General features: G+C 37.9%; 1 protein-coding gene across 7 annotated transcripts in view; it reads right to left on the reverse strand.

Moving 5' to 3' along the window:
* Nucleotides 1-1,237: 1,237 nt before the first annotated feature.
* Nucleotides 1,238-23,119, reverse strand: part of otofa (otoferlin a) — a 69,393-nt gene continuing 47,511 nt past the window's right edge. Inside the window, exons 15-48 of one of the 7 annotated variants that reach the window (XM_032585861.1) lie at nucleotides 22,416-22,639; nucleotides 22,188-22,296; nucleotides 21,917-22,103; nucleotides 21,700-21,820; nucleotides 20,792-20,892; nucleotides 20,257-20,347; nucleotides 19,885-20,001; nucleotides 19,629-19,781; nucleotides 18,399-18,582; nucleotides 18,089-18,213; nucleotides 17,868-18,002; nucleotides 17,283-17,444; nucleotides 17,012-17,083; nucleotides 16,269-16,388; nucleotides 16,028-16,189; nucleotides 15,163-15,325; nucleotides 14,705-14,775; nucleotides 14,485-14,514; nucleotides 14,222-14,359; nucleotides 14,057-14,132; nucleotides 13,191-13,333; nucleotides 12,983-13,117; nucleotides 12,325-12,462; nucleotides 12,104-12,231; nucleotides 11,798-11,968; nucleotides 11,167-11,327; nucleotides 10,839-10,981; nucleotides 10,671-10,759; nucleotides 10,317-10,415; nucleotides 6,748-6,989; nucleotides 6,278-6,456; nucleotides 5,898-5,998; nucleotides 5,315-5,502; nucleotides 3,555-3,723 (exon numbers count right to left, since the gene is read on the reverse strand). In XM_032585861.1, coding sequence (XP_032441752.1) covers nucleotides 5,322-5,502; nucleotides 5,898-5,998; nucleotides 6,278-6,456; nucleotides 6,748-6,989; nucleotides 10,317-10,415; nucleotides 10,671-10,759; nucleotides 10,839-10,981; nucleotides 11,167-11,327; nucleotides 11,798-11,968; nucleotides 12,104-12,231; nucleotides 12,325-12,462; nucleotides 12,983-13,117; nucleotides 13,191-13,333; nucleotides 14,057-14,132; nucleotides 14,222-14,359; nucleotides 14,485-14,514; nucleotides 14,705-14,775; nucleotides 15,163-15,325; nucleotides 16,028-16,189; nucleotides 16,269-16,388; nucleotides 17,012-17,083; nucleotides 17,283-17,444; nucleotides 17,868-18,002; nucleotides 18,089-18,213; nucleotides 18,399-18,582; nucleotides 19,629-19,781; nucleotides 19,885-20,001; nucleotides 20,257-20,347; nucleotides 20,792-20,892; nucleotides 21,700-21,820; nucleotides 21,917-22,103; nucleotides 22,188-22,296; nucleotides 22,416-22,639 — 4,451 coding nt within the window. In that variant the 3' untranslated portion in view covers nucleotides 3,555-3,723; nucleotides 5,315-5,321. Of the gene's footprint in view, nucleotides 3,724-5,314; nucleotides 5,503-5,897; nucleotides 5,999-6,277; nucleotides 6,457-6,747; nucleotides 6,990-10,010; nucleotides 10,110-10,316; nucleotides 10,416-10,670; nucleotides 10,760-10,838; nucleotides 10,982-11,166; nucleotides 11,328-11,797; nucleotides 11,969-12,103; nucleotides 12,232-12,324; nucleotides 12,463-12,982; nucleotides 13,118-13,190; nucleotides 13,334-14,056; nucleotides 14,133-14,221; nucleotides 14,360-14,484; nucleotides 14,515-14,704; nucleotides 14,872-15,162; nucleotides 15,326-16,027; nucleotides 16,190-16,268; nucleotides 16,389-17,011; nucleotides 17,084-17,282; nucleotides 17,445-17,867; nucleotides 18,003-18,088; nucleotides 18,214-18,398; nucleotides 18,583-19,628; nucleotides 19,782-19,884; nucleotides 20,002-20,256; nucleotides 20,348-20,791; nucleotides 20,893-21,699; nucleotides 21,821-21,916; nucleotides 22,104-22,187; nucleotides 22,297-22,415; nucleotides 22,640-23,119 lie in introns of all 7 variants that reach the window. The other 6 variants (XM_032585858.1, XM_032585857.1, XM_032585859.1 and 3 more) reach the window with 6 other exon arrangements.

Here is a 23,119-nt window from a genome sequence, read left to right on the forward strand (position 1 = left end):
GACATCACAGATGCTGGATCATATGTCAGAAACCTTTGCCTGCTGACTTGCATCCCTTGTGGCTCAGCGGCAGCCAAGACCACTTGAAGGGAGAAAGAGCGCTGAGATTCCCTGAGGGGATAAGAGCAGGGAAAGGTGGGAGGGGGGTCACTCTTCAGGGCAAGAACATCTGACCCGAGCGGAGGTTTATTTGTGTGTGCAACCAGACAGACCCCATCTTGCCATCAGCTTGAGGAGACATTTATTAGTCGGAAAATGGTCGTGCATGTGAGTCTTTGGAGCTCTGTTTGTTATTATGCGGCTTGTGCTGCAACATGTGCTCCAAACACGCTGCTGTTGAAAATAAAACCCTTCACTGAGGTTGGTTTGTCGTTCAAAGAACTGTAGTGCCACCTAAAGTTCAGTAGCACTGATATGCCATGGACATTTATGATGTTACTCAGATGTAAGTCATCTTTTCTAAAGCTGCAATACATAAAACTTGTAATGTGTAGAGTAGGAATCGTGCCAAGAGCTGTAAGGATTTAAGATGAATGTGTATAAATTATATGCCTTTTATCTAAAAATGCCCCTGTAAGTAAAATTCTTTTTCATTTAGTTCCTTACATCACCTCTAAGAAAGGTCAGACTATTTAACAGTTGCACAAAATATTCATCTTTTTTTATTATTATTAAACTGTATCTTTTGTTAAGATACAGGTTTTGTTTTACATTTTCTCCACAAATAGTTAAAATTTGAAATAAAAAAAATATTTTTGAGCAAAATGAGCCAGGAACAAGCAATAGATATAAAATAAAAAGCACCACTAGATGGCAGCACAGAGCCAGGTAAATCACTGTCTTCAAAGTCTTCTGTTTCACGTTTCAAAGCTTAAAAATGAAATAATATTTGGGCAAAAATTAGATTATTTATATTTGAAACTGTATGCACAATGTGAACCTGAATGAAATGGAGAAAATCCACAATAATCTTGCAATCAATTATGACATTTCACTCTAAAAAATAGCAGTACAAACAAATAATAAACAGCCCCAAATTAAAATGAGATGAATCCTCATGACAAACTGGTGTAAACGTCTTACATGAATTGCATATCATCTAAAAAAGTAAGCAAAAACTAGTCACATGATCTTTCTAAATAAGTTTGTCATGTTAAAGTGTTTCTCCCGTCGGCTTTTTTCTGTTCCCCACTATGAATTTATACCAGAAAAAAAATCAACCAATCAGGAAATTTCATGAGGTGTCAAAGGCCTTCAATCTAAAGAAAATTAATTTCTTCTGCTGTAACTTAATGTGCTACACTGAAGTTATAAATTCTTATTTTAATGAGTTTACAATATGTTGTCCATGGAATTCAGTTTATTTCAAATTTTAAAACAAACAAAAATATTGCACACATTTCCACACATATAAATACATAAATTCATCAAAAAACAGGCAAGTTTAGTGCAAACCATAATTGTACTTGGTAGTACACAGATTGCAACACAAATGAGGTGAATCACAGATAAAGTTCAAAGAGGACATCACACACAATGCCATTTGAATTATAGACAGGCTGAACATTTTTCACTTCCTATAACGCTCCAAATGCACTTGCATCATATCATGAACTTATCTTTGCATTATTTGTAACATTAAAGACAACAGGGTGGATGATTTGGTTTGCATCGAGCTGGAAAGACAAGTCATGCCAACACACATGACCTCTCCGGTCGCTTTTCACAACGATGCATGCAGATTAACACAGAAGTCTCTACTAGACAAGAGTGAAAACAGAAGTATTTGTTTCTTACGCTGAAGACTTTCAAATCAGATCTGGTCAAACTATATTTGCAATTAATTTGTGTCCTTCCACGCAATAGGTCTTATTGTGAAGCTATGCAAGTATTGCTGTTAAAATAAATATATTAGACAAATCGGGGGCTTGAACGACATGTACACAATTACACATGGAAATGATGATTAAGATCATCAAGATCAGAAAAAACCCCCAAAAAGAAACTAAAGTGTGTGTCAAAATAAAAGGTATAGATATTGAAATAAAAGTGTAATTATTTGACAAACACTGTTTGACCCAATCTGAACAATCTGCAGCTCAGTGTATTGAATAAATATTTAACACTGTATCGGAACAAAAAGAGTTTTTATTACTTCCCTGGAATATTTTTAAGTCATTTTGTTCTTTGTCTCATTGAACTCAGTAGGAAAATAAAACGTCTCTTTCTTTATTATTATTATCCTCATTTAAGTGTGCAAAAACTGCAACAACTATAACAGTTAAAATTGTAACACTTTACTCTAAACCTATTTGTAGCATTTATAAACAATAACCACCTGTAAGATAAGCTGGAAAGATTTTGATGTCTACAAATATTTCTGGTTTTTACTTTTATCACATTTAAACAACTCAAACACATCTAAAAAGCTGCTTATAATGATGATTTCATGATTAGCGAAAGAAAAACGATCTAAACCAAAATTATAGGAGACAAAGCAGGTGTGTAATATTTTAGATGTTGTTTTGGGTTGTTTTTGTCAAAGGACCTCTTGGATGAATCATCGAAGCTCTCTTGAAGTAATTTTGGTTCACCAGGATGAACCAAAACCTTAGAAATGTCTTTCTAACACTTTCTTCCTTTTTGCTGTCTGTAAGGTTACATCTAAAGTGACTTTATCATTCTGCCAGAATTCAACCTGTAATTGAAATTAGCCTACAAAGATTGATTGATCACACTTAGTTCATGTTTACACCACCATGGTGATTACTTTTTCACACAAAGCTAGGTTGGCTTAGATAGCTTTTTGTGTTCTATAAATAAAATTAGTATTTTAAAACAGCTATTTGTATCTATTCAGGTATCTTTGCATGACATCAGCTTCTATTTGATGACCTGAAACATTTCAAAACCAGAAAAAATACGTCAAAAACTTAACAGTGCTGTATTTTGCCTTGTTCTATTAAATAAAATGTCCCTGTGGGTCTTACGGTTGATGAAATATAAATAGACGGTAGAATATAAAGAACTATAAAAGTATAAAATAAAAACATCAGTTTTACTTTAAGTGTACTACATGTTTTTGCAGTTAAATTATGAATTGTAAAGCCAATTCCTGAATGTTTATGAATTTCTTTTAAATGCTCAAACAGACGGAAGTCAAAGTGTTATCAAGAGTCCCCTTCATTTGTTCCCTTGAGGATCAGTCAGACAGTGAATGTAGCCCGTGTTGCATCACTTGAAATGAATCTCCATCTAGCCACTAACCTGACAGTTTTCCATGTTAATGAATAAAACACTGTGCAAATGGGTAAAGAAACATTCACTGTAAATATTGTTACAGAAGCATAAATCAGGGGTTATTTTGTAGTTTCAGATTGCTGTGCAGTTCAAGGATGAAGTCCAGATGCTTATTCGAAAGCAATAAGTAGTGTTACAAAAACTAGAGTGAATTTGATGAGAAGAGTCTTTCTCCCTACCAGTAGTGGATCCCCTAGTAGCCCCACCCTCCCCATTATCCTCCCCTTTCTCCCAGCATTGCCCTAAGCTCCCAGCAGCTTCTTGACAAGGTAGCCTGGCATGCTGTAGAGGAAGAGGCCGATCATGATGAGCAGCAGCAGGGCCAGCACGATCTTGATGATCAGCCACTTGTAGCGGTTGCACACCAGGTAGCGGATGGCTTTCAGCGGGCTCAGGAACCACAGGAAGGTGGTGTCTGGGCGACTGGATGAAGGTTTGATGGGATGGAAGTGGGAACGTTGGAAACAACATGCAGGTGGAACCATTGGATGGGTGGGTTGGAGGAGGAAGGGGGTAAAAAAGGGATAATGAAGAACACAATGAAGCATAGGGGCAGAAATGGGAGAAAAAGAAAGCCGTGTTAGTGCATTGAAAGCAATGTTGCAGTTGTGAGTCGATCAGGTTACTCACAAATTGCATTCATAGAGGAACAAAGGCACAAATCACAGTCAAAGCTTTACAATAACGGTTGGTAAAAATGGGTAGATGGGTGGAAAAATGCACAGATGACTGAGCAACAGCTCCAACAGCTGGCATTGTTTCTACACTCCTTTCTGGAAGCTCCACAAATGCAAACTAACACACCCAAAAGAGAGTTGATTCAGTCTAAATAATTCCCTTTTCTTAAGCTCACTGGTTTTCAGTAACAACTGTTTATTTGTCATTAGGCTAAAAAGTAATAATCTACAAAATAATTCAGTTTAAGGAGTCAAATGTTTTTCAAGTTTGTGAACCTGCAGCGAGCAAGGCTTTATAAAAAGCAAACATTTCATTTGTAAGTCTTATATAAATTGAGACAAATGCAGAAATTCTATCACATAGTCTACATGCCCCCAGTTGACATGTTAAATATTAGATTCAGGACAGGTGGGAAAATATTCAACAACATGACAGGTTTGGAAGGGTTCCCAGGAGAAAGTATCTTCTCTCTTTAAAGAAAATGCAACACAACTTAGGTTTTCAAAGCTCCATTTGAATGAATCCCAATACTAAGGTTAAACCAAAGGAAAGATTTTTGGCCAAAATTCATGGCACCAAACAAAAAGCAATATAAAGACTTCACTCCAACTGTAAAGCTTGGTGGAGAATGATTTGAGCGTGGTCTGCTGCCACAGAACATGTGCACTTTGTATCTTTCTAATAGCAGAAGTTTGGCTGAAATTTGGTCAAGAAGGCAGGAGAGCAATCCAAAGAAAAGAGTCCATTCACAACAACGTAGGAAACTAATAAAATCATTTTTAGGTTATTGATTCTTAAGGTGGTTCTAGTAGTTATTAAGTTGTGTGGCTTACTTTGCTTTTCACATATGACTTTTCTATTTTGGCTTTATATTTTTAAATAACAATACTAAACCTGTAGTCTGTTTTGCTTACTTGTAGTTATATCACAATAATTTTAGAGTCAGGTATGTCAAAAACCCAGAATTAATAGGGTGTACTTTCTTTTCCCATAAAAGAAACCTGAGAATCATTTTTTTTATTTTGCAGAGGAGTATCCTTACAAACCAAACTCTTTTGTGACCCTGAAACACTCCACTCCTTTTCATAAACCATTTATCCAACACTTTACTTAAAACACCTGTTCCAAATCAGTCAGGTGGCTACATATGAGATGTATAATGGCACTTGTTGACAAGAGACACTGAAACAAGACACAAGAGACAATATGAGTGTAGACTGATCTAGTTCTAAGGTAGAGGGAGACAAAAGTTGGAGACAGCAGAGAAAACAAAACAAGAGGAGATAGTAAAGACAGCTGAATCCATCAGAGACAGTGAGGAGGGGGCAGAGGCTACCAGCGCATCAGGCCCCCAGGATCTTCTTGACAAGGTAGCCAGGGATGGAGTAGAGGAAGAGGCCCAGCATGAGCAGCAGCAGTATCAGCCCCAGAGCCTTGAGGATCAGCCAGCGGTAGTTGTGCCAGATGAAGTAACGAAGTGACTTCAGTGGGCCCAGAAACCACATTAGACTCGTATCCGGACGGCTTTTCAAAAGAAAGTAGGGGAGGAGGAAGGATAGGAGAGCCGATGAGGCAGAGAGTGGGAGTAAAGGGTGAGTTGTGTGCACAAAAAAAGAGGGGAAGGGACGAGGGGAGGGGAAGAGACAGGGACACAGTTGAAGACATGGTAGGAGGAGAAACGAGTGTGTAACAGTGGCCTTTTAACAGTGCAGGAAGCAGTGTTGGTAAAAAAAAAATAATCTGGAATTTGATTTATGACACACTGCTTACTGCACATCATGAATGAATGTAAAAAAAGGAAAGCTAAAGAGACCTTTGAGTGTAGTTGCAGAAAAGGATCCACACACTTTCTAACTGGAAAAGCCAGTGTTTGTACTGTATTTGTAAATAATTGGATCCCAATGAATTTGAAGTCTTACTTTGGTTTCTCCAGTGGGTCCGGCTCATTTCTCCCCAGCCCCACAGGACTTTTCTCTGCTTCCTCTGCAGTCACAAGGTGAAGCTCAGCCTCAACTTTACCCTGAAAACACAATTTTTTTTTCCTTTTACAAATCTGGAAAATAATTTTTAAAGTATTTTCCAAAATTGGCTAAGATATAAAAAAATGACTTTTCAGAAAATCTTTTCAGAAACCTTTCTTCTGCCACAACAGTTTTTCACTTTTATAGTTATTCTATCCTCTCTACCTTCCATTTTCCATTTTGCTTCCTATATAGTGGCTATTTGAAATAGAAATAGCTTATTTCTAACTATTATTTTATGAAGTCTCTATCATTGCTGAAGATGACGATGTTCTTACTGTGAGCTCCATCTCGTCGTTCTCATCACGTGCCACAAAAGGCCACCAGCCTTTGACCCTTTTCTGCTTGAAGATAGAAATGGTGGGAAGCTCTTGCTCATTTCGGATCATGTCGAGGTTGCACTGCTTGGCTGTCTTTGCACCGCGGGGGAACCTGTTCAGGTCCAGTTCAATAGCCCCTGGAAAATGGTGATATGAACAGCAGTCAGACTCTGATGTCACTCTCAGATAAATTAGTTTGCCCAAAAATGTCAGATCCATAAAACATATGGAAAGCAACAAATATTCCTGCCCCTTCAGACTGAGTAAAATCCTTGGGTGCATCTCTTGAGTAGATCCAGAGAGTTACGTCTAAAGATATCCCACTCCAACAGCAAGACTAAAACAATGACCCAACAGCATTTCAATCTAAAAAGTCAAAGTATGACTAAAACCTGGTCTAATAAAAGAGAATAATCATCAGTCCTTACCGAGAAAGTCATCAGCAGAAAAGTGGTCGGCATCCCAGACCTGCATTGTGAGACGAGCAGGGATCTTGTATTCAGTTTCGTCCCAGGAGAACATGGACTCTTTCTTAGAGATGACGATCTTCTCTTCAGCCACGAGGTAATCGAATGGGAAGACAAAGCGCCAGTTGAAGTTGCCCTCACCAGTTAGGGAATGGTAATGCACATCTGTGTCCTGTTTGTCTTCCTGCTGCCCTTTCAGCCATCTTTGGAAACAGTGAAACAAAAAGGAGTGAGGCAGGTCTCCAGAGCAATATGATATGTAAACAGATTTTGCTGTTTAATTATAAAGATCATGCATACAAAACTTGCAACAGTTGGTTAGTATATCAGCTTAGTGATTGGGATAAAATTTATTGCTGTACTTAACAATTTAGGTTTGTTAAATGAACCAGTCCAATACAGAAGAAAGACGAAAGGCAATTTTAGAAGGCTAAAATCACAGCAGGTAGTGTGGCTCCTAAAATATAGATCAGATTTAACATCTTCATCATAATATCAAATAAAGTTAATAAAAATTTAAATAAAAAAATTTGCTGAGGAAGATGTATTTAAAATATTGTTTGACGAAATTAAAGCTTCAAATATCAAAGTAGCTGTTTTCATTAACAGTTGAGTGAGACTGGCTTCATGAGTCAGGGGGGCAGAAGAAGAGCTGCTCTCTCAGTTCTCAAAAACACCAATATAGGTAGATCAATTTTCTGCCATCTTTGAAGAATCTTGATGAAACAAAGTGGTTTGATTTGGTAACTGAGATGCTTATAACAGGCTGGGCAGTAGGTGGAGGCGAGAAACAGCATCAGGAAATGTTATTTCGGATAAAGAGGGAGATAACCTTATTTACATCTGAAACATCCAGGGTTCCAACACATTTTCTGTTTGAAAATTTTAGACTTTTCAAGACTTAAATTTTCACGTTATTCAATTTTCTCTATGCGTTTAAATATTTAACTGTAACTGTAAATATTCAATTGGATTTGATTTTTTTTTTTGTTATAGTGTGTGGGGCTTACAGAGTTATTAGTGGGCTCTATGCATTGAAGCCCCATCGTAACACCAGAGATGCAGCATCCCATGTTTAAACATTAAACTATATAAACATGCATCTGTTGGCAGTGATGGTTTCTCATATGGGTGACATGGCCAACCGCTTAGGGCGACATTGTATCAGGGGGCGGCATAAATGCTGCAGATTATCCCCAAGTGTCATGACTTTCACATTTAATATTGAAATCCCAAAAAATACGAATGTTTGTGTCATAATCATACAGTTATCACAAAAATTACATTACTTATAATCTTAAGAAAAATCCCATTAGAACAAATCCCGCTTTTGTTTTCCATTCATTTTTTTCTTATAATGACAGATTTTATTTATTAAAAATGCAACCAAGAGTGGAGTCTATAAACACAAAGACTCTATTCTTCAAACTTAAATCCATACACAATAGTAATTCCACATTTGTCTAGTCTGCATTGGAACCCTTAACATCACAAGATGTGCTTTTGTTATATCTACAATGACTTTGGTTGGCCAGCTGCTGAAATGATTTAGGACACTGTGTGTTACAGTAAAGTCAAGGGGCAACGGATTCACAGGTGACATCAGCAGTGGAAAAACTGGCTATTGTAAAGAGAGGCAGAAGTGAGGAGGCAGCAAAAACTACATAAACAAATTATTTCTTAATTTCAAATCCAGGCTGCAGAAATGACATCATTCGAGCATGCATACAATGACCAAGCACTTTATTAGGGACACATGTACATGATCGAGATAACGCTAGAAAATGTTGCTGGTTTCCTTAAATAAGAAAAAGAAAGAAAACTTTTAGCCACTTTGACTGCTGATGCCCCTTTGAATTGTACAGAGCTACCGTTAAAATTGGTGGTTTATAACTGCATTGTGAGAAGCAGTACTGCAGGAGGAAGTACTTGATTAATGGTAAACGACTAAACTGGTTGAGGCAAATAATTACATTTGTCAATCCAGACAGCAAATCTAAAAAAAAAAAAACAGGATGTAAACTAAAAAATATTCTGACTCCCAAATTTGTTTTAGAATTCAAGCAATGAAACAAAAAGTCAAGACATTTTGTAGATAAAAGATACCTGTGCTTATGAGTATCACTGTAGAGTTTACCATCTTGCAATTTCTATGTAAAGAATGACTCTTGAGGTACAGTCCAAAAGTAATAAATCAAATCTCCTTCATGTCCATCAAGATAGTTGTAATTTTTATTTTTAAGCAGAAAAAAGAGGTGTCCAGTAAAAGGATGTTGCTCCAAATAAAGTGCTTGGTGAGTGTACAAGAAAGTATGCTTCCATGCAAGACATTTTTTCTTTCTCAAATCGGAAAATTCAAAACCTCCTTAAATATAGCTGCAGTAGAGGACCAAACCACTTTAGAAAAAAAAAAAAAAATAGAAAAAAAATATCCCCACTTGATCCTGGAGTGAATTTCAGGCTGGGCTGAAACTTTTCACACAGCTACCCTGCAGCTTGATCTGAGTTCAGACTGTCGGGCAATTGTTGTTTGGGATGCACTCTGAATGGAAATGTAACAATATGCCACAGTAAAAAAAATACTTTTTTCTTCTTTGACTTCTGAGATTTTGCTGCAGGAGTTATGAAACTTTATGATTTTTTTTATTCTTAAACTAAAGACAACTTTTCTCAGACAGCAAAGGGCAAAGATATTATTCTACTTTAATGCATGTAAGTGGAAAATCTGAAGTGCTCTCGGGAGTGAGTGTGTTTCAAAGGTTGTATCTGTCTAGGAGGCTCCATGATGAACTGGTGACCTGACAATACTACAGCTGCCTACTGACACTGTAAATGATTAAGCTTGTATAAATTATACAAGCTTAAATTATCATTATTTCACTTTTATCAAGTGAAATAATAATACCAGTGATTACAGCCAAAAATTGCAGTAAATTTTCAATTTTTTTTAATTGAATCTAGGTGTGTCACAGTAAGTTTAGTTTAGGTTAAATTACTCTCTTCTTAATGTAAAATGTCAATGTGTATCGAGGTTTGGTCCTTAATGCAGTACTTTTTCAATAGGAATTGCTTTTTGTTGTGTTAGAAAAAGTGGTTGCAACAAGCAATTTTGCGTGCGCCGTGTAGCTTTACAGCAGGAATAGTCACAGAGAAATTAATCAAGGTATTTGGGAGCAGGGAAGCAAGGAATTTCTGCGAGCCATGCAATGGAAAGGTGTGTTTACCCCCTGACATAGATGTCAGACATCTTCTCTCCTGTCAAGAAAGCATCGTCCTCTAGAATTACGTCATCAGTGTTCCAAATAATAACACGGAGCTCAAAACTAGACACCAGCAGAGTTTTAACCGGAGAGGAGAGAGAAGACAACAGACAGGAGACACACCACAAACAACAGAGACGTGACACAATCACGCACACAGAAAAAGAAAAGATGGAAACAAAACAAAAAGAAATAATGGTTAACAGTAAAAAACACATACAGCTCACACCCACGGGACGAGGCTAGGCTGCCTTGTCCCGCCGTACCTACCCCCTCACAAATATGTCACTGGACTTTTCCCCAGTGAAGTAATCATCGTCTTCCAGTATTACTTCATCAGTATTCCAAATAATCACCCTGAGCTCATATCTAGTAAGAGGAGGAGGAACACATACATATGTAGTTGCACTTAATGTTAAAATTTACATACGAAAGCTGCATTTGACAAATTTAGACAAAAAAATAACTCACCTGAATTTAAGCTAGAATAAATATTGTTTGTTAAATACTTTGAAAGCCCTAAATACATCTCTTTTTGACTGAATGGTCATCAGGACAATAATAAGAAATAGAATTTATAAAAATTCAAGGTAACATTTGTTTATTGTTCTCCTCAGTACCTACCTCTTTGGTTTCCGTGGTGATGTATCAATTGCAGGTCCAGGAGCGGGCATATCCATTGGAAACATGTCCACCCACATCTCAAGTCGCCCCTTTTATGGAAGAGAAAAGGAATCTGTAATGACCAGAGTAGTTTTATTTACAGCTTTTGACCAATCGATTCGATCCCACCTGTTCGATTCCAGGTTTGTCCGGGTTCAGAAGAGGTCTGGTCTCCACATGTTCAGGAACAAGCTTGCAGCCGACTCTTGGGATCTCCTCCCAGTGGTTCAACACGCTCAGGGCTAAATGCTCCTCTGTTTGCTTCTTCAGACCTGCATCATCAATACAAATACAAAAGCACAAACTGAAGCGAAAAAACGATAAAAGTTGAAAATCGCACACAATTGTAAGACAACACACTGAATAATGTTTGAATTGTAATTCTGAATATCGTAACAAGCAGTTGTAGAAGTACTTTCATTGATCTCATAATTTTAGAAGAAAAATTCATTCTTACCATTTTCATCCTCTATTTCTGTTGGTCCAGTAAAGATTCGATTAGCAACTTTGACTTTGCCTCCAGGCCCATAATGAGGTCCATCGATCTTCCCTTCCTTACAGAGCTTAGCTAGGATCTGGCTGGGTTTCATAGGATCACGCCAAATGTTGTAACCATGCCTAAAGTCAACAGATAACAAAGATTTTTCAAGCTTTAAACTCTTAAGATTTCAACCAGAGACCACTTTTTCAACCTGGGGGAAGGACTTGCAGTTGCTTTTCACAAATTCAACTTGTCTAATTATTTGCAATAAGGGGAAAATCCACCTATTTTAAAATAAATACACATATGAGATTTAATAAACAACGTTTCTAACTTTCTGTTACTGAAACCTGTGCTGTGCTGCAGCAAAAGCACTACAGCTTGTGTGTAAGCATAAATGACAAATTGAGTTTTGCTTTCAGGCCTGATCTGTTAGCTTCTAAGCTAAGATCTTCAGCTGCCACAAAGCAGGATGCATTTCCAGGCTGGACAGCACAACACTTACTGTGCTAATCAATTTTACACCCATATTCCATTCCATTTGAAGAACAGAAAACTCCAAACAGCTGAAGAAATAACTCACAGAATAAAGAATAAAAATACTCACAAAGAATAGTTGGACGCAATGCCACATGTGGCTCTAAATTTGCTGTAAAACCGATTCTCCAGGTCAATTTTTGTTTCTCCAATCAGGTCGTCTGTGCCAACCAAATCCCAGTCATACACAGACACCGTCAACATCGACTCCATGGGGAAGGTGGCTTCGATGTCAAAGGATCTGAACGTGAAGAAGCAGATACATACTGATACATAAAAAAAATGCAGACTTGGGAAAATAATTTCACCATATCTCACTTCTACCATTTGAATTCAGTAACTACAAAGAGCTAAAAGCAGCTTTTTCTCCACTTACTTGCCAAAAACAGGGTTGAGCTGCTTGGAGATGTAGTTCTCTTTGTCTTTGATTTCTGATTTGCCCAGCTTAATGGCGATGTATGGATCAGCCTTCCCATTGATATCAGCTGGATGAAGGTCTGTGGCCTGACAAGAAAGTAAAAAGAATATTCATTTAAAATGTCTTATGCATTTTTAAATCACTCTTGGATTGAGTCCAACATCAAGAATGTCACCCACCCTGACCACATAGACACGAACAAGAACGTGGATGGGGTCGTTATGCGGAATGCTCTGGAACATCCCCATATTGGGATCATACCCAGCTTCTCTTGTAATCTCCTGAGAAAGTGGTACTTTGTACATACATAAAGAGCCCTGGATCACAAAGAGATAGACAAATTGTAAGGAAAATTACCTGAGTCAGCAAAGTCACAGACATTTCCACTCAGAGAGGCGACTTTAAACGTTGTATCTTGTGTGGTTCAAAGTCAATTTATGCATATAAACCATTTGTTTACAAGAAATCCTTCAAGAATTTTGCAATCCTACGTGGAAGTAAGCAAATTCTTTAAATATTTTGAGTGCCTTTAATTCAAACTACATTTCAGTCATAATAAGAGATGTATAAATTAACTGAATCCTGAAAAACAGAACAGACACTGATTCTGTTTCTATTCCCTAAGATTAGAAAACAGTCTTACTTTGGCCTTATTTGATAAAGTACAAGTTAATCAGCCAATAGTTTATTGAATCTAGGTGTATTTCTGTATGCTTGATTTGTAGGTATGTTAAATGGCTGCCTTCTTTATGTAAATCTTTGACAACTGAGTTTGATCATTATGGCAGTAGCATCCGAGCTGGTTGAGTCACAGTCATTTCCACTCTGTGTTCCCACCTTGAATCTGCCTACAATCCTGTCATCATCCAGGGCGTGTTCGTCATCATCTCCAGCTTTTCCTCTGTACAAGTTGAACGTGTGAAGCCAATCCTCAAAGTTGCCATACTCACTCTCCAGCTCTTTGTTGTACACCTGCATGAGCCAGGCAGCATGAAAAATTCAAATGTACTTAGTTGTTTGCTGGCTTGCTGCCTGAGAAACTCACCACTAGCTCATCCACTCTTGCTTTAGGGGGTCGCTTCTCTGAGCTGTCCGCAGCATGACTCCTCTTCTGCTTGGAGCTCTTCTTCTCTTTGAACCTTTCTTTCATTTTGGAGCCTTTTAGATGGAGGTCATCGGGTCTGATTTCTGATCAGAATGAGAAACTTTTAAGTTCAAATGGAATTATGAAGAGGATTAAATGTAGAAGTACAAAACATGATGCGTTCGAAGTGTATCACCTTTTAATCATAAAAAGTACATTTCGCTAAAATGCTGAAGTCAGATGATATGTTCTGATCGTCATTAACTTGTACAACATTAGACAGGAGTTACTCTTTTGGTGTTGCTGCAGGAATCCAAATGAGGCCTTTTTAAATAAAAAAAACTAAAATTTATAAATAAAAAAAAATCCTTGTGCTGTTAGCAAAATTAGTAGCTGTTCTTGACTTATGTTACCATAGATTACAAAATACAAAAAAACTCCACCGAGGTTCACCTTCAGCAGGACTAAATACGGTATATTACCTGATAGAACGTAAAACCAGAGGATATAAACATCCGAGTCTAGAGCAATACATATTCAAGTGTTACACTGTTTGTGGTAAATTCTAAATATATGAGTCTCTGTGGCAAGATTTGAAAATTGATGTTCTAATTAAAACAAAATGCACTGAAGTTTGTGTCTGTAATGTGACAAAATTTTAAAAATGAGAGGATTGTGAAAATATTTCCCCTGCAAAAACAATTAACGATGGAGAATCAGAATAGCTCTCATTGTTCTACACAAAAATTAAAGGCAGAAAATGTGCATAAATATGTCTATATCAAAGATTTAATATTTGTTGTATATATTCTGTAGAAGTTAATTACCTGCTGCCTCAGCTGCTATCTCGAGGTCTTCTCTCTCCTCTGCCTCTGCTTGAGCTGCTTCCTGGGATCTGAGGTTCTAGCAGACCAGCGAAAAATACAGAACAAGATTAACACAAGAAAAAATATAAAAATGAGTGAACAGAGCTGGAAAGAAAAGCATACAACCTCCTTCAGCGTCTCAATGGAGGCAAAATACTTGGACCACCAGTCCAGCACTCGCTCATCCGTCTCTTCCTCCTCCTCTACTCCTCCCTTCTTCTTCTTTTTCTTCTTCTTTTTTTCTTTGTCACTCTCGTCTTCGTTCTTGAAAAAGTCAGAGACATAAATTTATTCCAGATTGTTGTTGGTTTTTCATTCAAGGCTCTGAATCTGTTTACTGCATGCACTTCTGAACTTATTATCTGCTAAATATCTACAGAACTACTCACCATGTCAACTTTTACAACAGCATCAGACATCTGGGCATTACATAAAACATCACAAGGGTTAATACACAATGAGTGATACAGGAATGAGCAGCACAAATACAACGGCAGGTAAAAAGCATAGGACAAGATGCAAGGCTAATACTACTGAGATCTAAGGAAGTACATACAGAACAAATATAAATGTATTTATTCAGCTTGAAGACAGGACAGAAATCCTTACAGCGTCCAACTTGACAACTGTGTCCATCTTTCGGATTGGGGGTTCGGCTTCTAGGTTGACGGAGATGTCACCTGCGGGACGAGAGAAGGTGCGGGAAGAAAAGCTGGGTGATGAGCGAGCTTGGGAGCAGCCATTGGTTAGAACCATGTAGCCATTCATTAGCTTAGCTGGAAGGAAGCCGATGATGAAAGACAGCAGCAGCAGTGGGCAGGAGGAAAGGACAAGACAGGAGGAGGCATGCAAGAGAGGAACAAGATAAGAAAATAGAGGTAAGATATCCACCAGAGGGATTTTGAGGAATGAAAATAAGCAGAAAAAGTCATTAAAACAGAGATATGAAGTTGAATCAAAGTATTCTATTACTTATTGTTTTATTGAGTAAAAAAAATGTCAACTTAGAAATACAAAAAAAAAAACTGACACTAATAAATACAAAGGATTCTTTAGGCTGTAAGTACCTGCAGTGGCCCAATTGTTGCAGCTTTTGTCTGGAAGACTGTAAATAAAATGTCTGAGGGTGGAAACAGCGTGGGACCCCACCAGGATGTAGCGTCCGAATGCTCTGCAGTCCACCACCCGGATGTTAAGAGGAGGATGGAGAAGCTCATTTTCTGGCAGGTCCTGTGGTAACAAAATGTCGTTATCAAGGTCAATGATTAAACATGATGAAGGGCTCAAAAAGCAAAGAATAATACTTTAGAAAACAATGAAATTACATGAGAAGGCAATAACTGAGAAGGTGACAGGTATTGATAAAACAAAAATGTTTGCAGAAAACACATTGCAATACATTAGAAGAGAAAAAAAGGCATATACAGGTAGAAATATGAAATTGTCCACTCAAGTTAGATATAAGAATCAGCTTAAAGATTTGTAAGGTCTCAGCAGTACTTATATAGTACAACGGGCAGTTCCCCAAAAATAATGTGTAATCACCTTTACGTTTCAGTTTAGATCAAGGAACATCTAAAGCACTCGACTGGATGCTTTTAGATAGTTTCCATATGAAACATGATCGTTTAAAAATCCTGCCAATAAAATAGGGACAGTACAATAAGAGCCTTAAAAGTCAACAATAAAATCTTGAAATAAATCCTGTAACTGATAGGAAATAAGTGGAGGGAGACCAACACAGGAGCTACATACTTCAATTTCATGCTTCATGTAACAACTCTCAGCAACATTCTGCAATAACTGCAGAGAATGAAGGGATTAAAAAGTCTTTTCAAAGAACCTTATACATAAAACTACAATTGGCTGTGATGAAGGAGTGACGGCTTAACCTTTGCTAGAACAGAGACGGCTTAAATCACACAAACTTACCACTTCAAACCATTTGACCAGGGTGCTGAAGTTGGGATTCTTCTTGTAGTTCTGAATGAGGACAGATTGAACTCCTCGACCTGCACACTCGATGTCCACCCGGGGTCGATCAACTTGGGCCAAATTGATCCTTTTCAGGTCCCTTAATCCCCAGAATAATACCTGAATTGGGAAAAAAGAAGAGTGAGATGGAGGTAACCTGTAAAGCTCAAAACACAAAATCGTAGGAGGAACAGTTCACCTCTATGCGGTAGCGACTCAGGACGGGACGTATGCCCAGGGGAACAGGAAGGATGGGTCCACGCTCTGAGTCCGTCGGCCCTTCGAGGGGAGGAAGGTCAGCCCTGCCCCCTTGACCTACCTAATATGAGGTGAAAGGTCAGGAACATAACTGGGTTAAGACATATTATCAGATATATTTCCTACAGCCCCAGTGGATGTGTTTAATAATAGGGGGGATGCACTTTTAAGCATAACTGATGAATTTAAAAGAACAACCCTGGAACCACCAACATTCAAGTCTACTATTAACTGAAAGACGCCAGTTTGACTCTGCACAGTGAATCAAATTTAAAGTCATGCTTAAAAGATAGGTCAATGCTAGAAAGTTAAATTTAAAACTGCTCTACTATTTCTGATACAAAGTGTTCAAATATTCAGTTGGCGTTATTCTCACTACATGTCATTTTCTGCTACTTGCTAAGTACCTCCCAAAATAATGGAAGTGTTCAATTTGTTTAAGATCGTATGTATGCACCCAATTCTTGTTTTTAAGTTCATAGTATGTGTATGTCTTATGCTACCGTACTCCTGAAAAAGAATCACAGTTAAAACATTATTAGTTTTTACCAAAATTCTATCTTAAAAACAATCAAGAAGTGTGAAGAAGTGAAAGTGAAAGGATATACAACACTGATGAACATGGAAAAACAATTAGGAGAGGAAGATAAAGTGAAATGAAAAAAGAAGGAGTTTAAAGAGGACCTTTATTTGAGGAACAGCAAAGTCATGGACAGCGATTAGAGCTCGCCTGATCTCCTCCGCATCAAAAGGTATCTGTAAAAAGTAGTAGTCAAAAGACAAAAGCATTGATTTATGGGGAAAATAGTCATAGTGATGAGGATAGAAGAAAGATGAAGAAAGGACTTTTACAACAAAAATGGAAAAGGGACCATACCAAATTTCTAAAATGAAAATCTGTGATCTCACAAGTAGCATCTTTAAGCAGCATGGTTAACCGTGTTTCCTCTGTTACCTGCAGTAGCTCGAAAGCAGCCAGCAGCTCTCCTGCAATGCTGTTCCCTCTGTATATCTGGTAATACTCCAGCTGTGGGGGGAACCTTGGGGGTCCATAAGGCTCGTCACGCATCTTAATGGTGGGCTTTGCAAACGTCCGACCTATAAACTCTGCCTTTCCCTGTGCACCACATTGTGTGACATAACAGTGAAGCAAAAGTTGAGGGGATAAGGTACGGGGATTAGACGCAGGTCTGGGTGCAGTTACCAATAACAGCCACTTGGTGTCACTATTAGACAAAGTGGTGCAATGCTGGAATATTGTTCAATTACTTAGTACAACTTGTAGTAGATTTACATAATCATGATTAAATGTTTACAATATGAGTGATATATAAGTTATAATATGAGTACTCTATTTAGCAAAAATAAGTGAGAACATAAATGAAAAATATGCAGGAAAAAAAACAAAACAAGATTGGACAAACAGAAGGAATGAGGGATGGAAAAGCAGAGATTTTAGTTTAAACGGCCACAATCTTCAGTTATTTTCATTGTTTCACGAGTATATTTTAAAGTTTAGCATCAAATCAAAGGATCTTACCACAGTGTCTTGGTCATAGAATTCAACAACAATGATTGGAGGGTCGTCTCTGAGCTCAGTAGCCTCTCCGAACAGCTCGACATCATCAAACACCAGCAGCTGGTCCCACGTGGGGCAGAGCGTCTCATTTAGAACCTGTGGCACACAGCAGCACGGTTTGCACGTGAATCGATACAAAAACTCACACAGAAGTGGGAAGTGTACAGTAAGATCGCTGTTACCTCAGTAACCTGGCTTTGTGAGGAAAAGAAAACCCGAGCGAAGGGGTCTGAAAGCCCACTGCTGTCAGCAGCAAACAGACTGCGGGCCTGGTACATGTGAGCTCGGAGCTGAAACACCTGCTTCACTGGTGAAAACAATAAACACGGAGCTTTTACTTTTTATTCCAACACATTTTTTCTGCAGCAAGAAATTAACCTCTCTTTAAAAGTTGGTTTCTAAACTATTCAAAGACAACAGATGTGATGAAAGTTTAAAAACAGCTTAGTAGAGCTCACAGTTTTCCATTTTCACTAATTACACAATACTTACTGTCATAGACGAGGGTGACTGGAGGAAGCCCATGGCCTGTTTTGGTGGCTCTGATCTCTTCAAAACCATTCGGGAGACCATTTAGGAAGTCCTTCCGGCTCTTGTTGAGGCCGAGCCACAGATATAACTCCAGCTTAGCCTGGACTGTCCAGCCAGCAGGGCCAAACCCCTTTTTACCAGGCAGCTGTGGACAGAGGTTACAACAATGAATATTAATATGAAGTCACTAAAACCTAAAGCTCCCACAAGAAAACTGCTGCTGCCAGTAACCAAATTTGCTCAGTTTTCAAATTATTTACTACAGAGTCACTTTAATGCCCTATCTTTACATTTTCGCAAGCTTTTATGAATGTATCTTCATATTTTTCAATATATTCTGTCTCTTTTGTTATTTAAGTGATTTCACCACTCTTCTTAGGAGAATGTGTTAGAGTTAATTTAGTTTGGTCGGATGCCAAAAATAAAAAGTCCTAATATTAGACTGCTTTTTTGATTCCAAAACATACGGATGTGTGTTTGCAATCAGTCCAAATTTAAAAATGTACTTCTTAATTTGAGGTGAATTTGGAAAATTTGAAGATAGTCCTTGCAATGCATCAGTAACACTGGCAGAGAAAAGTCCCTTAGCATAATGCTACCACCACCATTTTTGACAGTTTGTACAGTGTTGTAAGATTTGAAAACTCTCCTTTAACTCCTCCAAATGACTTCTTAAAATTGTTACCAAATAGCTCCTTTTTCCTAATCTGCCAGCAAAGCCTTTCAGCCAGTAGGCTTTTTGGTTTGCATAGAAATTCATATTTCAACTATGCTTAAAAGCCAGGTCAATTCCAGAAAGCCACGCATTTTAAATAAGCTCTACCAATTCTGCCAAGAAGAGCGAATTAATATCCAGTCAAAGTCCTGCCAGACGTTTTTTATTTATGGCTACAGAAAGCAGATGGTTGAGCTCTGGCTTGCTAAGAAACAATTAACTAAACATCTGAGGGACTGTGCACATTTCAGTCTGTATGTCTAATATTATGACTCTGAAATAATCCACAGAAAATACTAACTTTTGCATATTTCTTTTAGTGTATTGCAAACACTAATGGTATTTGTTGCATAGCATCACTAAACGCCCAAATAATCAATTATTCATAGCCATGATGCCTTCATGTTAATCTGTGATCAGATCTTTATAAAGTTAAGAAAGGAGGACTGATTGAAGACTGGTATGGGTGGTGGTACCTTGAGGAAGACTGCTTTGACTTTTCCACAGTCTTTGCCAGTCTCTTCATCCACCACAGAGAACAGAATGTCTTTGGAAGGAATTCGGGCATAGGCGATGCGCTTGTTGTTACTCATCATCCAGATGAAAACATCTGGGATGCTGTGCTGAGGCTGGAAATAATTTAAAGAAAGGAAACTTCAAACTGTCTTGAGTTCTTTCCTTCCTCATGAGCTATTACAGAGTATTAAGGATTACAGAGAACCAAGTTTCTACCTCGTCGGCAAGGAAACGGAGTCTCTGCAGGAAGTTCTGCGCCAGCTTGAGTTTTTCTTTCACCGTGTTTTTCTTCACCTGCGTGCGAATCTGCTTGGCCTGCTGTCCCATGCTGTCCTGCAGCAGTAAAACGTGATAGCAATGTTTAATGATAAAAAAGACTTCTTTATGTAATTTTTCTCTCACATTTCAAACATAATAGACACTGAAAATTCAACATGATCCTGTAAATGCATGCAGATGACCGACAAGAAATAATTAACATATAAATACATTTCTGTTTCATTTACTTACTACTGCAATAAGATTAGAAGCTACCGATGCGTTAATTCACTGAAGCTCCCTCCTGTGCTCAAGAGGAATAAATCTTACCATTTCTCTCATGCATGACTTGAGCCGCTCTCGATCAAGCTTAGTTCTGCCTGCTAGGTTCACATCTTTGTTGGCAAGTGTCACATACCGACTGCAACAAAAATGATAAAAAGGAAAAAGCACACAGAGAAACGTATATTCATAACATATTGGTGTCAGTGTCATGGTGGTTCTCATTGAGAGCATTGTACTACTCTAAATGAATTTAAAAAACACAATCAGATCATTAAGTGGAAGAAAAAAGAAATTGCTGAAATCTGCAGCCTGTTTCACCATGAAACCCTTAATGAATGAGTTTGTCTGCTGGAGGAAGATTCTCCAGAGGCAGATAACTGCCTTTTTATGGGGAGATATTTTTTAAAGACAGCATCAAAACTAAACTAGCCCCTCTTGGGGCAGCCTAAAACAATCATAGCATTTTCTCTGTAATCACTGCTGGGAAAAACTTTCTATAGGGGCTTACTTACTACTATTGACAAGTCTGGTTCTGTTTCAAGATGATGAAACATTTTTGCTACAGAGCTGATTACAGTACCTGCATCCAATTGTGAGCTCCTCCAAAGCTCCCCTGAGTCTGCGCTCCGGAAAGGCCTTCTCTGTCTTAATGATCTCTTGAACATCATTCAAGCCCTCTTCCTGGTGGAGCACACAAGGAAATAAGAGTCAAACTAATAAAATTACAATACCTAAACTTATCTACTTAATACATTACATTATTATTATTATATGCAGACATATAATAACCGTAACACAAACATGGTCAGATTTATATACATAGGCTAATATATAATGTATATGCATACACCCTCACTAATATTTCGTTAAATGTTCCATCTGTACACTCCTGGCATAACTCTTACAGAATATTTGACAACTCCTCAAAGCAAAAATTACATAGTTTATTTTAAATTTCAATATATTTTGTGGTAAAGGTCATTTCAGAGATTTAATGCCACGCTAGTCTGCAGCATCCCCTCCTAAACCAGAAAGAAAGAAAGTTTCATCCATCTAGATTCTAATTTGAGTTGATACAGAAGAATTTGGAATTATGGTTCCTACATTTTAGTATCTTTATCAGCTGAGGGACTGGTTTTGTGTAAAACAGTCCCTCAGCATGACCTTACCACCACCATGCTTTATAGGTTGCAGAGGGTTCTTAGTTTGAAAAGCTCAAATGAATCCTCCAACTGTTGTTCTTGTTATTACACCTAAAACCCTCAATCTTTGTTTTGTATGGCTACAAAACCTGTGTGTGGGTTACAGAAAAGCCACGATAAATTCAAAGTTGCGTAATCAGTTTTTGTTTTTAGAAATAAATTAGGTTGTATGGCGTATTTTCAGTCCAATCTGGAAAAAAAAAAAGTTCAACTTCATCAGTAAAAGAAATTAATGGTCCTGAGGATCACAGATATAAATTAGTCACATAGAAAGAGTTAAACTCACCAACTTGTCTGCAATCTTATCCATCATGTTTGAATTATAAAGCCGTCTCCTCTGATCCTGCCACCAGCTCTTGATGTAGACACATGGCTTCTTTTCGAAGTAGGGCAGATGGAAGTAGTTTCTGTAAAGTTTGGGAAATTAATTTTAAAGTTTTAAAGATTTTTTATTTTTATTTTTATTTTTTTCTTTAAGTTTCTTCCTGCTTTAGCCAACTCACCTGTCTGTGATGAAAGGCTTCATTGGAGGAGTCGAGGAGACTGAGGTGAGGTCCGCATCTTCATCAGCCTCATCCTCACTGGAGTTTTGGATCAGCTCATTTTCCTCCTCCTGATTCTCGTCTTCCTTCTTTTTCTTCTTCACAGAGGAGGATTTGCTCACGCCATCAATGTGGTTGCCATAATTTCCTGTTGGCAGAGTGTTTCAAGAAACTGAATAGAGTTACAGTAGCTGTTGATTTTTGTGTGAAGACCAAGAGCAGTGTCAAATACCTATTGTGATTTCAAAACTTATCGGTTTGTCACCAATCTTTCTGTCGATCATAGTAGCCTCCAGAAACGAACCAAACAAGAAGAACTCCTCCATTTTCCCTGTGGCACTCTGATGGAAAAATAAGGCTAATAAGCATTTCTATTAAAAGGAAGGTGAACAAAAAACAATGATACTGGTTGCTTAGCACCCTTACAAGTATCCACTGAAAACCAAGGGAGTCTTTTCACCTCTGAAATGTTGGAGACAGGCTCCACCTGAACATCAGTTGAGCAGATGGTTTCAGGCGACGTAGTGTCCAGGATCTCCACGGCTACCGAAATAAGGAGGCGTGCTCTGAAGGACACACCTTCGCCGAGACCATCGTTTAGGTCCTGGTGCTCATCCATCAGAGTGTACTGACGAGTGGAGCCGTACATGTTGACCCAGGCAGGACCCAGGGTGGGCAAAAAACCTGAAGAAGTTTACATTAAAATGAAAAGATTTAAGCTGATCTGAGGTGACATTGTTGCTGAGATTAACATCAATGTTCTACATTCAGTGTATTCAGTTCAAAATCCTTTTCTCCAAACTATTGTAAAAGTGTTTCGCAGGGAAAACAGAGCTCTTTTTACATGTTTACGTATGAATTCCAACCATAGCTAATTATGTACAGTAATGAATTATAATGAAATTACTCTGTCACTTTGTTTTGATTATGACTGAAATTTGAGATTTTTCTCAGAAAAATAATGAAAGTCATAAACGGTAGAAATGATAGTACAAGTGAATCATATTAACATTTAACATGTGGTTTTAACTCTTATATGCTGACTATATCATAGTATAATATTTGGTGCCTTGCAAAACTTTGGATGTCCTGATTTGGATGCAAAACAGGGCTGAGGAAATGTTCACCTGCATGCTCAGGGTAAAAGAGAATTCAATAAAGATG

Source organism: Xiphophorus hellerii, chromosome 15 (genome assembly GCF_003331165.1).
Source record: "Xiphophorus hellerii strain 12219 chromosome 15, Xiphophorus_hellerii-4.1, whole genome shotgun sequence".
Lineage (NCBI taxonomy): Eukaryota > Metazoa > Chordata > Actinopteri > Cyprinodontiformes > Poeciliidae > Xiphophorus > Xiphophorus hellerii.